The sequence below is a fragment of the Lotus japonicus genome, chromosome 3 (assembly GCF_012489685.1).
Source record: "Lotus japonicus ecotype B-129 chromosome 3, LjGifu_v1.2".
NCBI classification, from domain to species: Eukaryota; Viridiplantae; Streptophyta; class Magnoliopsida; order Fabales; family Fabaceae; genus Lotus; species Lotus japonicus.
This window is the reverse complement of record NC_080043.1, coordinates 69,592,303-69,616,638: the sequence shown is the minus strand read 5'-3', so window position 1 is coordinate 69,616,638 and position 24,336 is coordinate 69,592,303. Positions and strand designations below refer to the sequence as shown.

Genomic DNA, 24,336 nt, shown 5'->3' with positions numbered 1-24,336 from the left:
GTTGCCACTATTATAATATATAAGAGGCTAGTTTAGTTTTGCTTCCAGATCGATATAGATAACTACTAAGTAACATTGCAGAGCATGTGCACATTTCCAAAGGGTACAAATAAAATGATAACATAGTTAAATTAGTGTGGAATTACTCTGTTCTGTTTCATAAAGGATCTTAAATGCCCCCCGACCCCGCAAAAAAAGTTCACAGCTTCTTTGAAATTCCCAACTAATCTACTATTCAAACAAGGCTATTAGCATTATGGATACCCTATACATAAGAAACTACGACTCATATGTTTGTTTTCAATCTTCATTAGACTCTTCATCATCATGACGGTGCTCTAGAAGTAACTGCTCCAGCTCTTGTTCATATGCTTCATCCTCCTCTAATCCTGTTTGTTTATAAAATGCTTGTTTCTGGATAACCCAATCATTAGCAATCTCCTCAAAGACATCTCCTAGCATCAATTCCTTATTTCCTGCTATGCGCTTTATATTTTCGGCGTCTAAAATACTGCTTGCTTCTTCAAGAAGAAACAAAGACAATGCACATATACAAGGTTACACAACAAGAAATCAATTCAAAATAGAGAAAATGTCTTAATCACCGAGCACCTTATGATTTATAAGAGGAATCGAATAATTACCTTTCGCGGCTACATGCTTGGCCTCAGCATATTCAGATGATATTTTCTTCAGATTATTGAGGTCTACTTCCATGCCCTAACAAGTGCAAAGGAGTAAGGAAGTTAAATGCAATTAAATCACAAACTAAAGAAACAGGCAATCTATAGAATGAGATTGCGTGAAATACATCTCTCAACAGATTGATTAGTTTCTAAGAGATAGATGTCAAAATCCACCCAGGCCCACATGAAACATGAAAGCATCGATTGAGTGGCATGCCCTGCACAAGTTTTCTTCACAAATTTTTATTATAATTAAATCAGCTTTCTAACCTATGCAATATAAAGCCATATACATCGGCTGAAATTGCATGGATCTTAGTCTTATAGCCAATCCTTCAAATTTCAATCAGGCCAGCAAGTATGCTAAAATCATGTACCTAACTGCACCAAGTTCAATTAGCCCCCCCAAAGAAACCCCATCGCCCTGGAAATGAAGGTTATATGATAGCTGCAATTATTAAGTTAAGTAACACGCCACAAGAGCTTTTTTATTCTTTAAAAAAAATTACACACTTTAGCTATCCACCGTTTTCGTCCTAGTTCCCTAAAACTAAGTTAATTGCATCAGCCCTTGTAAATGACTCCAAAGTCCAACCCATCTAACACACTAGATGAAAATAAATAACAATATAAGCTTCTGGCAAACTTGAAATCTGATGGCAAATCAGTGTGATTAAAGAATGAAATCAATATGCAAGTCATAAAGCACTGGGAAACTTACAAGGTCCATGTGGATGTAGTGATTGATTGGAGTGCTTTTAAATAACCTGTCATCCGCAGGGAATAGATTAAAACATTTAATTGTAAGGTTAACTAAACTATCATGACAACATCACAAGGAAAAAAGCGTATTGAACATAAAGGAACATGTTTCTTTCAAGCATGGTGGTTTACGTTTCATATGCCACTCGAATACTGGCATTCTGCAATTGTTGGAGTTGCTGTACTGTCTCTGTGACAGCACCTTCCGCTAAGTCAACAGCGCCAAAAAGGAACATGTTTCTTTCCAGCATTCTGTTTACTACAGCAGGTGCCACGTTAATGGCATTTACTTTTGCATCAGCAACAAGGATCCTGACTTTCTTTAACTCTCCTGTACAAACATAAATTTAGGTTTTTCATGTAAACTGGGGGAATGTGTAATTAAAAAAGGAAGTTACATTAAACCATCATGTGTAATTAATATACATTACGAATAAGTCGAATGATATATCTCGCTCCGACAAGCAAAATTATATAAGCAGTTTAGAAGTTACAGAAAATGACGCAATCCCTAAAGTGTGTACAAACAATGTGCCTCTGTGACAATATGATAAGAATTGCCTACGAGAGGTTTAGAAGAACTGGACGAAGAACTTCATTGAGTAAACTCTCAAATTTCCAGAGGAAAAGAATACCCCCCCCCCTTTGAGAAATCCAGACCTCTCCACTACTTTCCACCAATTTCTTACTTTTCTCTATTTTCCATTTCCTGTTTATAGTACCGGGGTTTCCATTTCCATGCTAACAGTGATCCTAACTAACTATGACAGCTAAGATAGTATTCTGTTACAATTAACAAATCAGTTACAACTAATAACTAAATTCAGCTTTGAGGGTGCAGGGTTATTTTCCCGTACATTCCTCTTACATTTCCTCTCAAAGACCCTTTTAATTGGGGCTCGAATCATATCAGAATACAAACTCTATCAAGTGAGATAATAGTATGATAGTTTATTTTCAAGTGAAAATTTGTCATACCAAGGGATAGATAGATCTTAAAAGGAGGTTTAAAAGGTTGAGTCTCATAAAGACAGTAGAGGCAATAAAGGCTGCCCAGTCTGACTGATAAAGAACCAGCACCAACCATGTAACCTGCATAGGAACATTACAAGGAACATAAAGGAGTTTCTATAATGAAATAAAAAGATAAAGGCTAATAAAGTAAAACTAATACACTTAAAATGACATAATTATCAAATACTTGTGAATTGTCACAAATATATTGTGAATTTCAGTTCTGTTTGTTTCACTGCCTTTTACTTTTGGAAATATTTTTCAGCATCAAAATAAAACCATTCAACATCCAAATTACCACTAAAATCCTGAACTCAAGTGAATAGTTTGCATTTACCAGTTTTAGATATAAAAATAAGTAAGATCAACACCGCATATACCAGCTAAAGATGTACCTATACAATGAGCATACAGAGATTGCATAAAGAAGGCCAGGTTGGTGGAAGGATAAGCTTCATAAATGTAGGAAAACTTCTTAGAAAGCCATACTCTCTTCATATCAGCTAGAGTTGTTGACTCATCCTGTCACTCACCAAAGTTGAACAGTAAGTATTGATTGTTACTAACCAAATACAAATAATAAGAAACAAATAGGGATCTTCTTATCAGTAATTTATTAACAACTAAGAAGGATCTGTTATTACTGACTCAGAATTTTCTGAACAATGGTTCAGCCAACCCACAAAAGCATTATGAGAATGGCGGTCAAAGAATGAAATTACATAGTCCTTTTGAATGTCATGTTTGAACTTTGAAGTACAAACTATCACAGAATACTGTACTCAGTAATATTCTTATTTTCTGCCTATTTAGAGGGTTTAAAGGGGAATGATCTGATTAGCGTCCCGCCTTAACAAGCATTCATTTTGTGCTTAAAGATTATAAACACAAATGTTAATCTTCTGAGTGAGTTTTTAACTCCCAATAAATTTTGTTAATAGTTTTTTTATTGTTATAGTAGAATATAACCTAATAGTTACTAACACAGCCAGGTTACAACATGCTTTTTACTTTGGAGGCAGTGACTTTTGCGCCGCGTTTGGGTTTTTCCTTTTTCTTCTTAGTACAGAGACAGTAGGGACTTGTACTTTTAACATTTGAAACTGATCAATAGACATTATTGTCCCCATCTAGTGAAAAAAGGTTTTGATTGTTGCTGTTGTATATGCAACCAATTGATCAGGGACATTTTATTGCCTACCTATCACAAAACAAACAAATAAGTTCAGATGAATAGTTTGTGGTTTTTTGTACCAAATCATTGTTTTATCTGTATGGTTGTTTGCATTATTGTATAAGCTGATATTTAAATTCACGCTAAATGTCCAGGTATCAACAGAGTTACATGTTATCAGAGACAATAGAATAAATCATATCATATATATAATGTACGGACAAACCTTAGAAACAGGGCTACGCTCTTGTTCATGTTTGTTCCCAAATTATCATATAACATGTGGATAATAGCTTTCACGTCCAAAACAAACTATCATCTCTCTGTCATCCTGCTCAACCACACTATTCTTTAATCCACATCGTACTCCATCTTGGTTTTAATCCAGTATTACAATCCATCACTCCAACATTCATATACAAACCCAATAGAACCAATATGCAGCTCCATCTTGTCGCGAGTTCGTCATCTCCTCCACCGGGAACAATCTCCGCTACCGCTACGCCATCCACCTTTGCAGTTGTCATGAAACATGATACATCATTACACTGATAATTGGAGAACATGACAAACATGATCAATAGCAATGTTTCTAAGTAAAATGAAGCCTCTTCACCGCAACGCTAAAAAACAACCAGTTTACCAGTTACTCTTGGTGCCCACATCTAGAAACAAGCTTTACAAATGAACCAACACAATGAGGAAAGTAGTGGTGATAGAAATACCTGAGCGAATTCACCAATAAGTTCATCAAGGCTCAGAATCTGACCGATCAGCAGTATAAACCCTAATCTAAATAAAAAGTATGAAATCAGAGTACAAGAAAGAATTAATACCTTTGCAGTAATGGATAACTATGGTTCGTGCCAAGGTAAACGTTAGTTCGCAGAGGCAAGATGAACGAAGGCAAGGTGAACAATGGAAGCGAACGTGAGAGAGAAGGATTCACCGTTTGTTTGGTTTTCAGTTTGAAAATACTTTCACCCAACAGAAACTCAAAGCTTCCAAACTGAAAATCAAACACAGCCCCGAGTGTAGATGCTTTTTGTCCTTTGTATAATTTTCCAGTTCCATTTATCAACTAAAGCTATAAACCGCCGCGAGATGACTAACACTGATAACACCCACCGCTAAATATAATAATAACCTTGCTTGAGTATCGCAGCAAAATCAACTATTTAGTGGTAAGCAAGTTACATCTATAAAATAATAACAGAAGCTTGAATCCCAAAATATATATTTGTTAGAAGGAACATGGAACCCTTTTCTAAAAGGCAAATAAAATGGCCGAAAAATCATCTCAAGCAGCGGTTTTCACAAAATCACCACTAGTGACCGGTTTTCTTGTAGTACATCCTTAAAACACTCTGTTTTTCACTTGTTTATCTCATCATATCCCTTTTTTTTTTTCTCTACAAACATTTTTCTTGAATAAAACTAACTTGAAAGATATAGCTAGCTAGTAGGTAAATATCTAAAAATTATAACTTACAATACTTATCGAATACTTATGCTGCACTGTTTTGAAAGCTTTCATTTGGGCCGTGGATTTTTTTGCTAGTTTTTACTTCTTGACTTTTGTTTACTCCTCTGCGCATGGTCGTGTAGAGACAATTTGGGGCCTAAGGCGAAAATTTTAGACTTATTTTAATTTGATACGAATCTTGAGGAGATTAAATGTATCATATAAATTATTAATTTTATATTAATTTTCTAGGTTGTCGGAGCTGCGAAATCATTTATTAGAGTGTTATAATGAAATAATTCTAACATTTCGCTTCAATAAATAAGGCAGTTAATTATTCAATCTATTTTGTAACAATATTGTCGATTTAGCCAATTTTAATTTTGAAAAACTTCTTCTAGCAGTAGAAATCGTTACAAGGATTGTCAATAAAATTCGATAAACAATATATACATTTGGAAAAGAATCAATAGAACTTGAAATGTAAGGAATGAAACACTGAAAGATTTTACAACACTTTAGTATCAAGTAACCTTATTTGATAATTCACTTCATGGTAGAAACAATAGATTGTTTTAGAGAAAAAACATTGAGTGAAACTACAAATATATAAAAAAAAAGCTAACGATTATGAGTAAACATAATTAATTTTTTAACTTTGAAAATGTAAAAATAACGGGTATTTAATTTTCTTTTTTTTTGGAAAATATGAATTTGATAATTTAAAACACTATTATTAATAACTGTTAAAGTTGCACTTCCCACATTTCATTGCCCATATTGAGATTAAAATTACATGATTTTTCACTGTTTCATTACCTCTTTTAAGTCTCAATAGAATATACTATATAGGTAAAAAAAAATTGGGGCCTTAATCAATTTTGGGGCCTTAGGCAATTGCCTAATTATTCTAAGGCTTTACACGACCCTGCCTCTGCGGAGACTTCCCCTTCCTAAGGGAATTTTTCCTAGTAAGGTTTTAATGAGACATGTTTTTTTTTAATCTGTCTCCATGGAGAGATAGTGGATGGTGGGCTTTTATTAGTAGTAGGTTCTATGATGTTGCCTTGTAATTTTACTACTTCTATTTTCTTTTTTCTTGTTTTCCTGTTTGTATGGGGTTGAAGTATCCCTTGTGCTTCACTTAAATAATATATATTGCTTATAAAAAAAACTGATACCTCAAAACTATTTAAAGTACCAATATTTCCTAACTTTCGAGTATTTAGTTTCTCCGTTTCTTTTGTCTCACTTAAGAGTTAAGACTAATGAAATAATAATGACTTTAAGATTTTGAGTTTTGCTCTTTTACAATTACAACGAAAATTATTAGAGGAACCAATACCTTATTGGAATTAGGTGTCTCTGAATGCGTGTGGTTTGCAAATGTTGTACTATTACCCTAATTATAAGCCGAACAACCATCACTTATGTGCACAATTCATTAAAAAGAGACAGCAGCTGAGAACCATTACACTTGAAGATCCATATGTATCCCGTGTCACTCATTCCTATGATCATGATCACAGTGCCATTACACTTGAAGAAGATGACGGGAAATGGTAGGGACTAGAATGGAGTAGGGGAGTAAGAGGGGCCACCTGCATTTTCCATTTGTGTGAGGGTAGCTTTTCTGTTAAAGGGTGTGTGGAAGCTGTTCCATTATGTCAAACATTGATCACTTTTTATTTTATTTGTGCCAAAGTATCGATACATTCATTTTCTTAGAACATTTTTTACATTTACATATATATATATATATATATATATATATATATTTTTGGTTACAAATGGAAATGAAACAACGAAACAAACTAACTAAGCAAGAACGTCCTGGCAAAGCAAGGACACTACAAATGCCGGAGGCAATCTCCACACTCGCCAGCTGCAATTAACTCGAGCTGCATACTTAGCTAACGCATCCGCCACCGCATTCTCCTCGCGAGGGATATAACGCACTGACACATGCCAACTACGCTGAAGAATCTCTCTGATCCTCTGAATCATATCTCTATGCCAAAACTGACTGACATCCTGCGTCCCCGATACTACGGCAACCAATTCTGCACAATCAGAGGAACATACCACCTTACGAAAGCCCAAATTCCAAACATGGTTCAAGCCATCATATAGGGCTCGAACCTCCGCCAAAAACGCGTCACCGCCCGTGGACGCCACCGCGAAACCAGAGACCCAACGGCCTTCACGATCGCGAACCACCCCACCGCCACCAAGAGTATTCGACCCCGGAACTATGCTCCCGTCCGTACACAATTCCACACTACCCACTTCTTCACGCGCAAACGATGTATGGGCATCCCCTGCGTTCCCATTCATCCTCCCCCATCTCTGAAATTCGATCACGGAATTCTGGATTTTCCGTAAGACCACAGGAAGCGTCCAAGGATTCGGTTCGAAAACAGCATTATTGCGCCAAGTCCACAAATTCCACAACACTGCACAAACAAGCGCATGATCCACGTGTTGCAGCTGAGAAACTAGCCACGGACGAAATGCTAACCCTGCAGGAGATGAAGGCAACAGTGCGCGGTACAGGTTCCATACCTGCTGGGCAACAGAACAGGAGCGAAGTATGTGATCAACGTCCTCAACTAGAGCTCCACACCGGCCACACGCCGCCGATGGTGTCAGATTGCAACGCTGTCTCCTTTGGTTTGTCGGCAGTGACTCCCTTGCCGCCAACCATAAGAAGAAACGAACCTTTTCTGGAGCACGACATTTCCAAATCAATTTCCAAACTCTGGACGACTGTGTCTCATTCCCCGCCAGCATGTCATACGCTGTTGCCGTTGAGTAGCGTCCATCGTTCGCACCTTTCCACAAAATCTGGTCTGGACCTTCAGGTTGGGCTGGCACCTCCACCTTCCTAATCTCCTCCTGAATCTCTGGCGAGAGCTGCGTGTACAACAGCCGAAAATCCCAACGCCCCCCCTGCCACAAATCTGCCACCCGTAATTCAGTATCTGTTATGTGAACAAATGGAACACGAGAGGCTAAAGGACTTGTGCCAAGCCAGTCACTATACCATAAGGACGAGCTGCCATCTCCCAAGCTCACTCCATAGCCATTTCCCACCGCTGTTTTTGCCCTCACTATACCCCGCCATACATAAGACTCCCCCTGCTTGTGTTCTGCATTCAAAACTGACTCATTCTTTAAATATTTATCAGATAACACTCTCACCCACAATTTATCTTTCTCATGGAGCATACTCTCAACCAGTTTCCCCAAGAGAGCTTCATTATTCAGCCTCGCACTACGGATGCCCAAACCTCCTCTATCTTTCGGCTGTGTGATGTCCTTCCAGGCAACTAAGTTCCAGCTTCTGTTGCTACACCCCTTAGACCAGATGCAGTTCCTCACCATCTTATCGACATGATCACAAATCGCTTCCGGAAGCCAAAGCGATTGCATAGTATACACCGGCAAAGAAGACAACACCGACTTGGCCAAACATAGCCGCCCCGCCTTGTTGAGAAGCTTGCCTTTCCAAGATGCCAATCTCGAGTTGATCTTGTCTATGATGGGAGCGGTCTTCTCTGGTCACCCGCCCTTTGAGGAGAGGAATGCCCAAGTATTTCCCAAGGTCGCCTGCCATGCTAAATCCAGATATATCAGAGAGTTGTTGCTTCCTCCGGTGGTCAACATTAGATGAGCATAACATCCGTGACTTTTCCAAGTTAACCTTCATCCCAGAAGCCTCACAAAAACTATTCAATGTGTCAGAGACCAATTGCATCTGGTCATTAGATGCTTGACAGAACAGTAGGACATCATCTGCAAAGAATAGATGAGAAATACCTATTCCCTCTCGCGTGACTCGAACTGGATGTCATCTCTTCTCCTCAACCAGCCGCTGGATCTGAATGGCAAGGCGCTCCATGCATAGCACAAACAAATAAGGTGACAGGGGGTCACCCTGTCTGAGTCCTCTTTGTGGAGCAAATGACTCAAGTTTGCCTCCATTCCACAACACAGAAATGCTAGAGGATTGAACACCCCACATAATAAGAGCTACAATTGATGGTGGAAACCCAAAATCATGCAAGGTGGCTCGAAGGAAGTCCCAACTGACTCGATCATATGCCTTCTCTAAATCAATCTTTATTGCTACTAACCCGCCACCTCTCTTGTGAGTATGGATAGTATGCATAACCTCCTGCGCCAGAATTATGTTATCTCGCGTTCCCCTTCCCGGAATAAAGCTCCCCAGTAGAGGTCCCACCAACTCTGAAAGAAGGGGTCGGAATCTGTTCACCAAGACCTTAGTGATCACCTTATAAGCTACGTTGCATAAGCTTATCGGTCGCAACTCCTTGAGGCGGCATGGATTGTCCACCTTGGGGATTAGGACCAGAAGAGTATCTAGTAGGGTCGGATCAGCACACCCCTCTCGAAACGCCTTAGCCACCATCTGATGAAGATCCTCGCCCACAATGTGCTAGTAGCGCTTATAAAAGAAAGCCTGATATCCATCCGAGCCTGGAGCTTTGAAGGGATGAATCTCCATGACTGCTCCTCGTACTTCCTCCACCGTCACTGGCATTATCAGGTCCTCACGCTTGCTCTCAGGAATAGTAGGTGTTCTATTCTCCATGATATGGTTTCTAGTGACCTGCATATCAACAGAAAACAGGTTAAGGAAAAATCTCCTCGCTTCCTCCTGAAGAGCCATAGGATCTGTGCACCAACTCCCATCCTGCATAAATAGTCCATGTATTTTATTTCTCTTCCTGCGCACAACGGTTTGCGTGTGGAAGAACCTGGTATTTCGGTCTCCAAACATAACCCAATTCTCCCTTGATTTCTGGTACCACAATAGTTCCTCCTGCAGCAAAATATCATCATATTCCTTCTGAAGCTCTCTGTCAAGTCTAGTCAGTGACTCTGATACATTCCAGTCCAGCTCACGCTGTACCCCATGCAACCTACGTTCAACCCGCCATTTCCGCCTCTGAATACTACCAAAGACCTCCTTATTAAATTTCACTGCTGCCTGTTGGAGATTCTGAAGCTTAGCCCCCAACGTTCGCCCTTGTGCTTCCCAAGAGTCACCCACAATACCCTCAAAGGAAGGATGTGTTGCCCATGCTGCCTGGAATCGAAAAGGACGTGGCCGACGTTCCCCGGGGAGTGCTTCACACCGCACAAGCACTGGGGCATGATCAGAGTACACTCTCGCCAAGTGTTCCACATACGTCTCAGGGAACAAAAGTCTCCATGCAACATCCCCAAGAGCTCTATCAAGGCGTTTAGCAAGGACTCTCCTCCCGTTCTCATGCCGCTCCCATGTGTATCGGGGTCCCGTGAACCCCAAGTCAATGAAGCTGCAAGCATCCAACATCGACAGCATCTCCATAGCTCGCGCTTCACAAAACCCACCCCCCACAACTTCTGAGGGGGAGCAAATCTCATTAAAGTCTCCCAGAGCGAGCCATGGATCTTGGCACCTTCTTCTGAACTCCGCAAGGTACCCCCATAATTCTTGTCTCCGCGTCGGATTTGGATTAGCATAAACTGCTGAGCACACCCATCTCCGACCTTGCCGCTGAATTGCGACCGAAATAACTTGGTCCCAAGCCTCAACCAAGTTCACATGGAAGTTTCTATTGATGGGGACAAGTAGCCAGATGCCTCCGCTGTGCCCAATCGCTTCCACCTCATGTACCAACTCATAATTTTGTTGCCGCCAAAAATTCTGCACCCTCTTATATTTACAGTGTGTCTCACATACTGCAAATATTGACGGTTGGAAAGACCTGATCAAGTCTTTTACCCGACGTTGTCCACGAGCTCCCGCTCCCCCACGGATATTCCAAACAATAGTTTTAAAAGATGTACTATCCATTAAAACATATACAGAGGAGAACAATTGTGATAGTGCTAATTACGTGGCACCACCACCATCTGACCTTGTGAGCCTGGGTCAGGAGGATTATCTGCATTAGATTTTCCCTCTTCACGCACTGTGTTTGGCACCTTATTGTTGACAAAGCGATACCCACAACCTCCCGTTGCCTCCATGTTCACTGTTGACAACGCGCCATCCCCAATATCATACACAACCGTGTTACCAACCATCCTTGTCTTTGGCGGTTCCTTCGTAGTCGCCGGAGTTTTCGCCGGGAGTAGCACGGGCAAAGTTTTCTGGTTGTCCCTGGGCAGAATCCGCAACGGTGGCATGATTGACGAATTTCCTTGTTTTCCTTCGTCTCTCCTGGTGCGTTTTTTAGCATTAAACTCACCATTCAAATTTGAATTTCCATTATTGGCACCATTCAATTTAGTTGCACCAGTTTTGGAAGTAATTGTACCCGTTATGGAATTGTTTCCTCCCTCTGGTAACTCAGATAGCATCTGGAATCTATTCCCATTAATTGGTCCCTTAGATTTCGCTGTCCCTGATTGCTGGCTACGATTCTGTTTCCGTTTTGGCCTCTCAACATTTAATCACTTGCCATGTGCGGCTGAAGGGCATGAAACTGCCATTTTTGGAGCAGGGATTTCGGTGTGCATTAACTCATCATTAACAGCACTCGCTTGAACCTCTAGGGTTTCATCCCCATGCGCCGCTGTCCCCGTTTCCCTCACCGACGACGAACTCTCCGGCGGTACAGTTGCAGACGCTGGCGGCGCTGACTTGCACTTCCTTGACAAGTGGCCGTAGCAACCACACTTAGGGCACAGCAGGTGAAGTCCCTCATACTCTATATTGTACCAGACTCCCCGTAGACGAAGAGTTCCCACCACTGGCTTGTCCAAATCGATTTCAACACATATGCGAGCGAACCGACCCAATCGCATGTCTGCCGTATTCATGTCTACCTTGACTGGTGTTCCTACCCCTGTCGCCAGCGTTAGCAGAATTTCTTCATCATAGAATTGCATGCCCAATCCTGGGATTCGAATCCACACCATAGTGGTGTTGATTTTCTCATCTGCTGCAACAAAATCCTTCGTCCAGGGCTTCACTGACAAATAGTGATCATAGATTAGCCATGGCGCTCCAGTTATTGCCTTCTCCCTATCACTCTCTAGGTCAAACCGCACCATGAAGTATCCATGGTGAACATCAGTCACCTCTAGTCCTCCTGCTGGCCGCCATAATGAGTGCAACTTCTCTCTCAACGCAGTGTACCCGATATGCTTGCCTAACAGCTTAACCACAAGGCAGCCCTGCCATGGTTGACAAATCTTCTCATACTCAGCCTCATCAACAAAATCAAAACTGGGGAATAACCTATCCCCGTTGACATTCTCCTTCGCTAACACCCCATTGTTAACCAAGTTCTGGAATTTCCGTGGTTCCCTTCTTTCCGATGCCCTCTTCCCCATCACCTTCTCCTTAAACGTTGGCTGTCGTTGGTCGGGCGGAGGAGGGGGCGGCGGCGGCGGCGGATCGGCATATATATCACTTTTATGTCCGTTTTTAACTGCTACAATAAAGTGCTTTGGGACTAAAAGTCATTACAAAACGGTGTGTTTAAACTTTAAAATATGTCTTTGTTTCAAATAAAAAAAAAAAGATGCTTTTTAAGTATCATCACTCTTTATTTATGGAAAAAATTGTTGGCACCTCAATCACATTCAATAAAATGGAATAAAAGAAAAGAGAAAAATAGAAAATATAATAAGTGATATATAATATGAAAAGAATAAAGTAACGAGAAAGTGACTATAAATGTGTGATTATATTAAGAAACTTTATTTATTTACTCTTTTTGGGATCTTCTGGAATCTACCCTTTTAAGATTGGTGATTGGTCTAATATTATCTCATCTTCCTTCACCCTTTGCCTCTTTATTCTCTCTTCTCTGGTATATGTGATTTGCTAAGGTTGGAAATAGACACTTTTGAGAGAACTTTTCATGCATTTTCTTGACTCTTTGTTGGGTCTCTTTCGGTAGCTGGTAGAGGTGGTAGTAGAGAGAGCCATTTCCTTTGATCTTTACTAGTGATTATACCCGTGCGATGCACGGGTTCTAAATTATTGATTTCGTTGAAAAAATTGCGATTAATTTAATACAACCATGATTCATTCTTTTCAAAAAAAAACCATGATTCCTTATTTTATTATTACTCGGATCCACCAGACCGCATATATTTATATTACTTATTTTTTAAATTTAAATTTAAATCAATGCTCTAATTAAAAAATATTTAATTAATATTTATAACAATATAATTTAAAATTAAATTAAAGTAATATTTAAATTCGGGCAAAGAGGTCCAAATGAGACGCAAAACCAACTCTAGGTGGTCAAAACTGAGTACACGAACTGGAAATAAAGTCGCGCGATGCACGAAGGTTACTTGTGTTAATATTGTACAGGATGATTTATTGTTGATGAATCCATTATTGCACGATCATATAACGCTTGGTAGGATATGTGGATGAAAATATAATTTAACATCAATACGCAGGATATGTGGATGAAAAATATAATTTAACATCAATACACAATGATAATAAGTTTCACAATTTAATACCTTATTTTAATTATGATAATGTAAAAAGTACGTTAATATGAGGACTGAAAATAAGGTTTTTTTTTTGAAAGTGAAAATAAGTTACTACTTAATGAGAATAATATATGTATTACCAAAAATCATAATCGTTCAAATTGATCAATATCATTTATTTCTAAATAGTGTCTTATTTCCTTGTCTTATCCATTGAAATTGTGACACATCAATTAAAAATGATTGAATATGAAATTTTCAACCTTAAGATTATAATCCCTAAACAAATGAGCTTACTCTATATGAGTGTGTGATGAAAATTAAAAAGTAACATATTATTCTCATTGGAGAGTAACTTACATGCTTACCATTATTAACTTATTCAATTTTTAGCTCTACTTCATTACTTTTTATAATATGAACATTAAGAGTACACTTCAAAAAAAAAAATTAAGAGTAAGAAAAGCATTATAAGAACTTTCCTGCTATCTTACACTTTTAGAAGTCGGATATAGTAAAATCTCATTTACACTTCAATGGGATCATTGCTAGTAATCTCATTCACACATATAGTTTAGGCTAGAAGTAATACAATAACCACTGATATTTATATCAGTACTATTGATTACCATTAAAAGACATTGTAAATCCTCATAATCATTGTGTCACTTGAGGTATGGACACCATTAGGTCCTAGCTAGTTTCCTATAGTTTTCTTATAATTTTTGTCTACAATCACTTATAATTTTTGTTAAACCAAGCTCAGGAAAGGAGTATTCATAGGGTAACATTAGGACCATCGACAGCTTCACAGACCATTATAAAGCTTCACAAAATTTGTATGGAAAAACTTCTATAAAAATAGAAAAAGAGTAAGAATGATCTAGAAATATGAAATTAGTGTAAGGGAACATATAAAATGTAGTATTAAAATAGTTATGTAGTATTGATGTGAAGTTTCTTCAAACTTCATAAATTAACATTGACAATCACAAAAAAAGTTCTCATAACATTAAAAAGTCTTCTACATACTTGACCATATTCCAAACTGTTTGATATGTACATAATATAAATTGCAATTGATTCTCAATTCTCGACCAAAAACTCAAAAGTACAAAGTATCATATCATGAATCAATGTAATTTGAAAAATTAATAATAAAACCTAAACTATGCAAATTAGCATATCCTCTCACCGCCATAGCTCCTGCAAGTTTTTCATTCTCTGTTGTCCAGACATGTATGCCTATGTGTAGCGGCTCTGTTGCTTCTCCGCTTGATCCATCACGTTCAGGAAGATTTCCACATCCAAACTAAACAGAAGCAAATTGCCACACACTTGAACTAATACTAATACTAATACTGCATCGCGCCTACGAAGAAAATCACGTGTTCCTGCGGGTCGGTGTCTCCCTCGTAGAGCTTCACTTTGGGCCGTGCCCACCCCTGGGGGAAAGGAAACGCCATAACCTCAGGGGATAGAGGACCTCCGATCGGCGCTGGATAGGTAACAAGCGCGTTGTTGGACCTGGGGCGGTTGTGCGTCCTGTCCCGAGTCGGGGAGGGGCTCCTGCGCCTGGAAGGGCTCCGGCGGGGGGGAGTAGCGTCTCCGTGGTGTATGGCTGGCCACCCGCTCAGCCGCGGGTGCCCGGAGGCACGCTTCCTGGTAGTAGGTGGGTTGGATCGGGCCCCCCGCTCATCTCCTCTTCCTGGGAAAACGCGGGCTGGGGGCGCGATTGAGTTTCCTGCTCCTTAAGTTGTCGCAGGCGTGCTCGGAGCATGTGAATCTCCTCTTGAGCGTCTCGAATCCTCATACTATGGGCATGTTCGCGCCCTGCCCCGTTGTCCTCTTCCATTGCCCGGATGCGAGCCTCCAAGCGGCAGAGTGCCTCATGGGCCGCATGCGGGGTAATGGCCGCGGGTTCCGGCGAGCGGGGGGGCTGTGGTTGAGGAGTCGGGGGAGGTGGGTGTTGAGGAGGAGGAGGAGTTCTGCGATCCGCTGTTTCGTTGACAGTCTCCACATGGCCCTCAGGAGTTGGTACAGGACGGCGTGAAGTCTGACGTGTCTCCACCATAGTTTGCTAGCTGATGACTTGAGGCGACGGCACGCGGTGTTGGGGAGAGTTTTACCAGATCCCCACAGACGGCGCCAATTGATCTGGGAGAGACCAAGCTACCCGTTGACAAGGGGTAAGAGAGAGGGGATCTGGACACGTTGAAGGGCTCCAAGTAGGCAAGGTCCCGGGAGGGGCTCCTGCAAGACACTCCGATGCTAAAGTCAGTGAGAGAAGTTGTAAGAATGGTGAGTATGGAGAGAATACGTTACCTTTGAATGGGAGAGGAGTCCCCTTTATATAGGAGAGGTCGAATTAGGGTTGGAGCCATGCAACGTCATGCATGGCTCGTACATGGGGACACAGCTCACCGTTGGATTAGCTGCAGAGGAACAGTAATCCAACGGTTTGGGGGCCCCTACGGATCTGCACCAGCCAACCTACCCTTAGGGTGGTTGGTCTAGGTCAACCTCTATCTAGTGGGCCCCGGGTTCCTTGTCCTTACCCTTGGCGGTGGGGCCCATAAGCAGGGTGTTCCCAGACCCTCTAAACCGTCCCTTGATAGGGACGTTCCGTGGGGTCCAGCCCCGTCCCGGGTGTCCTGCCCGTCCTCGGTCAGGGTTCCCGGAACAAGATCAAATCCAATATCTCTAAGGATCAAGTGTAGCAGAGATTGCCGATCAAGTAAAGAAAACAGATTAGTTAGATGAAGATCAAATGTAAACAAATAGAGATGCGTAAGTAAAGAAAAAAAAATGGATCAAAAGCGATAGCAATGATAACAAAAAAAAAGCTTCGTGCTGATAACGTGTTAAGAAAATAGTAGAAGGGAAAGAGGAGAAGAGAGGAGCAAGAGTAAGACAAGGAATATTGTGTGGAATGAGGTGTGTGATGCTTGGTGCATCATCCTCTTATTTATAGCATTAGAGAGACAAAAACATATGGGCTTAGCCCATTGGCCCACGTGGTCATCTATTTACAAGAGTTTAAGCATTTTTCAATAATTGAATGATTTTCTCTTTGTTTAGTTGTCGACAAGAGTTGGTTATGTAGCACGAAATAAATATGCTTATAAAAAAGCATGAAATAAATACGGGTGGAGTGGAAGATGACTTTTTATGTAGATCAATGCTCACGAATATTCACTAGAATCACCTAAAAGATCTTTTTCATACCCAATGTCCACCCACCAATAGTTTATATGTTATTATCTTTCTTTTTTTTATGAACTCAACAAAAACCTTATATTAAATCAAATCGGATCCGGCATAGAAGCCAATACATCAAAAAGCAAAAAGCTAGTAAGCTCCGGCGGACCTTCCTCTATCCAGACAACTTGAAAGGTAGAGGCGTGCCGGGCAAGATAATCAGCACAAGAGTTCCCTTGGCGACGAACAAAAGAAAAATCAACATAGTCAAAAGCTGAAAGTAAACTCCGACAATCATAAATAATTGAAAATAAATAAGAAGTTCTATTCGCCTTCTTCCAAGCCTGAAAGAGGCAATCTGTCTCAAACTGAACGCGTCTGAACCAAAAATCCACAGACAACTCCATAGCCCACCTAAGACTCAAAGCTTCAGCCACTGTTGAAGAAAGAGCAAGTGTTGGAAATTTCGCAGCAGCCGCGAGCACCTCCCCGGCGTTGTCCCTCACCACCATACCAAACTCCGCCATCTTGTCCCTCCCCACCACAGCATCCACGTTGACCTTCACCACATCAACCGCAGGCCGGACCCATTTCCCAGGCCCTTGACCCCACCTACCATGCGCCAAGGAGAACGACATCGATGGGGGGCACACTAGTGTAGCTACACGAGCCAAATTCGAAGCCATAGACCAAGGTTTCTCCTCAAAGATCAGTTTATTCCTGGCCTCCCACATAGAAAATAAGATCCGTTGCACATCAGCCACAACCTCAAGCTCCATCTCCGTCACAACCCAAGCCATAAACTCAGTCATCTTCATACCTGCTAGAGATCGCAAGCCCAGATTACTAGCGAACCAGCAACCACGACTCACATTACATCGCAGGAAAAGATGCTCCACAGTCTCCTCTTCTAACCCGCACAGAGGACAGCTAGGATCCACATCTACTCCACGTCGGCGGAGCTTAACACGCACTGGAATAGCCTCTGTGCACACTCGCCAAGCTACCTCTCTTACTCTTGGTAAACTCGGAGCTTTCCAAAAATTTTCCCACTGAGACGGTTCAAGTCCCACCTCATGCGATGAAGACGGAAAGTTCTGGTTAGCCAACTGTTGGAGCCACTCATAACCTGATTTAACCGTGTACAACCCGTCAGCAGTACCCAACCAGAAAAGACAATCAATCACATCCTGATGCCGAATAGGTATAGACAAAATTCTAGCAGCTGTGGTAGGACAAAATGTCCACTCAACTAAAGGAATATTCCAACTGCCATGGTTCGGAAGGAGGAGATCATCCACCTTAACCAAACGTTGCTCATCGACAATCTCTTGACGAAAAATAATGGGAGGGCCGCTAGGGAGCCAATTATCATCCCATATTTTAACCTGTTTGCCATCACCAATCCTCCAACAACTACCTTTCTGGATCATGGATGAAGTTTTAAGGATGCTACTCCAGGCATAACTCGGGTGATAACCCTTCTTAGCATCAATTAAGTTACTAGAAGGGAAATACACAGCTTTGAAGACCCGCCCCAAAAGTGATTCCGGGTAATTCTGAATGCGCCACCAATTTTTAGCCACAAAAGCCATATTAAAAGAATTAAAATCTCTAAAGCCAAGACCCTTCATCCGTTTGGGCTGGCACATAGTTTTCCAATTATTCCAATGGATACCACGACGAGTAACATCCCCCCCCCCCCAATAAAAGCGAGATACCATACTCTCAATCTCATCACACAAGCCATCCGGCAAGATAAAACAGGACATAACATAAGATGGAATGGCCTGGGCCACTGCCTTAATTAACATCTCCCGACCTGTACGAGACAAAGTTTTTTCTTCCCCTTGAGTTTTTTCCACACTCGTTCCTTCACAAAACTGAAAATCCTACTCTTTGATTTCCCAATAATACTGGGTAATCCCAGATACTTGTCATAGCTATCTATCGTTTTTACTCCCAATAGTTGTTGCAAATCAATAAAACAATTCTCTAGCACATTCCGGCTAACTGACAGCATAAACTTATCTAAATTGATTACCTGCCCAGAAGCTCGTTCGTAGGTTTCCATAATGGATTTGATACATTCTGCTTCCTGAACATTAGTCCGGGCAAAAAGAACACTATCATCGGCAAACAAAAGATGAGAAATTACAGGTGCCGAACGAGCAACTTTAATCCCATGCAAGGAAGACCTCAAAATGGATTTTTGGATCAAAGCTGAAAAAGCTTTTCCACAAAGAATAAATAAATAAGGAGAGAGAGGATCTCCCTGTCGCAAACCCCCGCTGGGGTGCAAAAGTCGATTGCGGTTTCTCATTTAACATAATAGAAAAAATAACAAAACTCACACAATCCATAATTAGATTAACCCAATGTATAGGGAAGCCCATGTGAGTGAGGATACTCCTTAAAAAAGGCCACTCAACTCGATCGTAAGCCTTTGACATATCTAGCTTAAGAGCCATCATACCACGTCTACCTGAAATACTCTTCTTCATGTAGTGAAAACATTCAAAGGCTATCAAGGTGTTATCAGTTATTAACCTACCTGGGACAAAAGCACTCTGAGCCTCTTAAATTAAATCATGCAAAATCAATTTCATTCTGTTTGCAATGGTCTTAGTAATAATCTTAATAATAACATTGCAAAGACTTATCGGCCTATATTGATTTGCAAGTATTGATTTCTTAACCTTTGGAATAAGGACAAGTAGAGTTTGATTCACCATGCCTGGCGACGTCTCCTCATTAAGCACCCGGAGACAGAAATCAGAAACATCATTACCAATGATAGGCTAGAACTTCTGATAAAAAAGCGTAGGAAATCCATCTACTCCCGGAGCCTTTGTAGGGTGCATCTTTAATTATAAAGTTATCCAGACTTCACAGATAACTAATAATAAATATTAAATGTAAGATATTAGTAATAATATAAGAAACTATTGATTATAGTGCATAATTTCTTTCTGATTATTCTCTAACGAATTAAAATTATTTTTTTTCCCATATTCACTAAGGAAAATGGTAAAGATTAATATACGCCATGATCATAGGTTCGTCGATGAACCCATGTCGAGTTTGAGGAGGAGGCAAGCCGTGATCATGTTCTAAGGGATAAGATGGGGAGTTTACGTCGTTGAACGTGCTCACTAAACCGATGGCCATCGAGGTCATGTTTTGGTAGTATATCTATCCCTCATTCTATTTTACATACTTTAAACAGATATATCTCTGTCATTATTGATAATTTTGTTTACCTTTACTAGAGCATCCCTGCAAGATATGTGAATGTCAAGCTCCAACACAAACCATCAACCCTCAATATCATATTGCCTTATGAGTCTGTAGAGGAATGGACTCTAAAATGGACCATGGGCAGGCCATGGCAATGTGTGTTCGGGGTTGGTTGGTACAAGTTCGCCAAGGCCCAACGTCTCCGTGCCATGGATGAGTTAGTATTCTTTAAGATGCCACAAGAGGACACCTACATGGTTGTAATCAACCGCCATTAAATTGGGAGCTGCTGAAGGATTGGTCTTTGGATTTGTGAAGGGTTGGTCTTTGAATTTGTGTTGTCTATCTCTAGACTATGTCTGTTATTTAACGTCAGTAGTTAAATTTGTTGTGTATGGAGTGTTTAACTTCATGTTTGTGTTGTTAATTTTGTTGAACTTGTGTTGTGCCGAGAATCTATCATGTATGTTTTATAATATGTTTGTTTCATCTTCAAAAGCTTCCTTTGAACTTGCTTCATGGTCCTACTCATCCAGAATATTGTTGTATTTTGTTTCTATGGGAAAGAGAAAAAGAACGAAGAGCACTGGAAAAGAATGGAGAGAATTGTCTACAATTTATGGTAATAACTGTGAAGGCACTTAGCCTAAAAAAAAAAAGAGTAAGCTCCCTCACACACACACTTGAATGATTGTATAAGTATTAAAAGCCGAGGAAGAATATGCACCCGTACTCCCTAATGATTATACTGACTATTCGTTTTTGACTTTCACAAGTAACAACAATTTCATCATTATGCCTGAACTCTCTAAAGTGTGCCATTTTCCCCAATTTTTTAACTTTAGCTATATTAACCTCAACTAGCCACCAACTTTACGAAACAAGAAGAGTAAAATACATGATAGCAACATGTACTACATGATATATTTGTCCATGAAAAGAAATAACTCTGCAATCTTCCATTATATAATTTTCAGAAGAAAGTTACTCAAAAAGCTAATTGATTCCCAAGTTCTGCGGTAGAATATTTCAATTTCCTACAACCCTTACCAAGCCAGTAAATGTATATATTTTCTCATAAATGGTAGATATCTTTTTCATGTCCAGCCTTGTGAGTATAAGGTGATTAGACATTAGGTTCTTCTTCTAACATTGGCAGTCACCTAACTTACATTCCAACAACTTAAAGTTAACATTAAAAACCAAAAAATCTTCTATCCACATAAAATGCATTGTACTATCACTTATCCATGGTACTTTGCTTTTACTCTCATTTTTCCTTATATATGAGTGGTTTAACTTAACTCATGCACCACACAATCAAACTCTTGGATCATCCACATCATTTGCACCATCCACCCAACACACCTTGCCTCCCTTCCTATTGATGCAGAATCCATCTACATGCTACTACATGCGAACCCTGTATGCTTTTCTTTCAAGAATACAATTGTATTATTTTCATTATTCAGTAACCCGAATATGAATTTATTCGGTTGATGATATTTTTTGTTAGAATTTCATAGACCTACTTAGGCAGTTTACAGAATCGCATGCTGATGTTCTGCAAAGTGAAATGGCGGTTTTATTTGACCCTGTTGGGAATGTTTTCCATTGGTTGGTTACAAGCTGTGGAACATGAGTTCAGTTTGAGGAAGTATTTGATAGAATCTGCCACAAGCACAATTTGGAAGGAACATCTATTATTCACCTCCGCCATATTCATGATAATCATTAGGACATACGAATATTTGGCGATGATGAGATGGAGATAAATTAGGTTGACCCTAATCATGGAGAGTCTTTTGGTTGTGACCTCATATGGACAACATATCTAACGCGTGAACTTTGCAGTGGTGATAAACGATTGATATGTTCTTCATTCTTATCAAACACTACAAGTCTATGAAGAAATATGCCAGGATGGTGTGAGTAGGAACGGTGTTCCTTGCAGTGATCATGGTAGTGTTGGTTGTGTTGTGGACTATAAAGGCTCGCCGCGAGCACTGTTATCATCTTTCAGATAGTTCTGTGGAACCCTTGGAATCCAGACCATCTAAAGAGATTGAAATCAGTTGAGTGCGACGTGATAAGACTTTAATTTCAAATTACAAAAAGTGTTTCGTTCACTTTTTGTTTTGAAATGCAAGCCAATGTTCGTCTGCACTGATGACAAACGAATAACCAATCATACCGTAAACTAATCCTTAGTTAGTCAATCATATTCTTTTTAGTCCTCAAGATCTTAGGAAGCAGGTCTTGGAAGGCAAATGCGCAAGCAGCCTCTCCAATTCCAATTATGCAGTATAGGATGTGCACAATTGTACATATATACACAGGTCAAAGAATGGACCAAGGGGGTCAAGATTTTTCCTTTGATAGCATACTTTTAAGTTTTCACACAATTTTATTTAAAATTTTCACTTTTTAGTATTGAGTTAAAAGAAGGGGACCAACCCCAAAATGATCATACAGATGTACCAAAATCATCAAAGAATATGAATACTTCATATCATATTTTTGTAGAGAACAAAAGAATAGGCATAGATAGTAAGAGTAGGTTCACCTACCTCTCTTGAGTTCATTAATTAACTCGTCTTTTAAGGTTACCCAGAGCCCTTCTTCTTCTTCTTCTTCACAAAACCAAACACAACACACGCGTCTCCCTTCTGCTTGAAGAAACCAAACACAACACAAGCGTCTTCCTTCTGCTTGAAGATGATGAAGCCCCTCCATCCTTTCCTCTCCCTCTCCGTTCTATTTCTTCTTACGGTCGTCGCACCTGTCTCCGCCGCCGCCGGCAACGACCACACATGGTGCGTGGCCAAGCCTGACGCCGACAAGGCGAGGCTGCAGGCGGCTCTGGACTACGCTTGTAGTGAGGGACGAGCTGATTGGCTCCCAATCCAGCCTGGGGGCACGTGTTACACTCCTAACACGGTGCTCGCCCATGCCAGCTTCGCGTTCAACTCCTACTATCAGAGGAGAAGTCGCGCCGAGTGTAGCTGTTACTTTGCTGGCTTGTCTTCTCTTGTCACCGAGGAGCCTAGTGAGTCTCTACTCTCTACTCTGAAATTTATTTATTTATTTTAATTGAATGCTAAGTAAGGTGTTAGAGATAGTTTAATTTGAGGGTTAGCTGAGCTGTTGAAGTTAATGTTGAATAATAATTCAGTTCAAAAAATTAGACTTGTTAATTACCGTTAGTTAGTTAGTTACTGTTTGTTAATTACTGTTTGCTACCATACCACAAGAGTAATTTGCTTTTGTTTAGAGTCATAGACCCTTTTTTTGCTGGTTTTACTGTATATGTTCCTCTATTTCTCAACCTTTGCTCTGTTTCTTGCTATTTCTTTTTCCTTTTCTTTGAGTCTGCACTGGATCTGCACTCCTTTTCTCCATTCTTCACAAACTCAGCCCCATTTTCAACAGATTCTTCATTATTTCTTAACCCCCTGATCCTGAGACCGCACTGGATCTGCACTGTATCTGCACTGGATCTGCACTGGTTCTGGAAACTATAAGGGAGGAAGAAGGCAATATCAATTTAACTGATGAAATAATAGGAGTAGGTTCACCTACCTCTCTTGAGTTCATTAATTAACTCATCTTTTAATGTTACCCAGAGCCCTTCTTCTTCTTCACAAAACCAAAATGATTTATTTAAAGTGCAGATCCAGTGCAGATCCAGTGCAGACTCAGGATTAGAGTATTAAGAAATAATGAAGAATCTGTTGAAAATGGGGCTGAGTTTGTGAAGAATGGAGAAAAGGAGTGCAGATCCAGTGCAGACTCAAAGAAAAGGAAAAAGAAAAAGTAAGAAACAGAGCAAAGGTTGAGAAACAGAGGAACATATACATTAAAACCAGCAAAAAAAAGGGTCTATGACTCTAAACAAAAGCAAATTACTCTTGTGGTATGGTAGCAAACAATAATTAACAAACAATAACTAACTAACTAACGGTAATTAACAAGTCTAATTTTTTGAACTGAATTATTATTCAACATAACTTCAACAGCTCAGCTAACCCTCAAATTAAACTATCTCTAACACCTTACTTAGCATTCAATTAAAATAAATAAATAAATTTCAGAGTAGAGAGTAGAGACTCACTAGGCTCCTCGGTGACAAGAGAAGACAAGCCAGCAAAGTAACAGCTACACTCGGCGCGACTTCTCCTCTGATAGTAGGAGTTGAACGCGAAGCTGGCATGGGCGAGCACCGTGTTAGGAGTGTAACACGTGCCCCCAGGCTGGATTGGGAGCCAATCAGCTCGTCCCTCACTACAAGCGTAGTCCAGAGTCGCCTG

General features: G+C 40.3%; 1 protein-coding gene across 1 annotated transcript; it reads right to left on the bottom strand.

Moving 5' to 3' along the window:
- Window positions 1-102: 102 nt before the first annotated feature.
- LOC130744607 (uncharacterized) lies at window positions 103-4,301 on the bottom strand. The gene is made up of 9 exons (XM_057596779.1): window positions 4,272-4,301; window positions 4,004-4,184; window positions 3,863-3,882; window positions 2,858-2,984; window positions 2,427-2,540; window positions 1,581-1,779; window positions 1,408-1,453; window positions 645-720; window positions 103-521 (listed from the first exon to the last, which is right to left on the bottom strand). Exons 1-9 carry the CDS (start codon window positions 4,299-4,301, stop codon window positions 301-303), a joined length of 1,014 nt encoding a protein of 337 aa, XP_057452762.1. The 3' UTR covers window positions 103-300.
- Between the last annotated feature and the right edge of the window lie 20,035 nt (window positions 4,302-24,336).

Coding starts and splice junctions, on each gene's coding strand:
- LOC130744607 (XM_057596779.1), bottom strand. CDS start 4,301: ATGTGGGCACCAAGAGTAACTGGTAAACTG. Junction 721..1,407: donor ACTACATCCACATGGACCTT/GTAAGTTTCCCA, acceptor TGCACTTGTTAG/GGCATGGAAGTAGACCTCAA. Junction 522..644: donor CAAGCATGTAGCCGCGAAAG/GTAATTATTCGA, acceptor TTCTTCTTGAAG/AAGCAAGCAGTATTTTAGAC.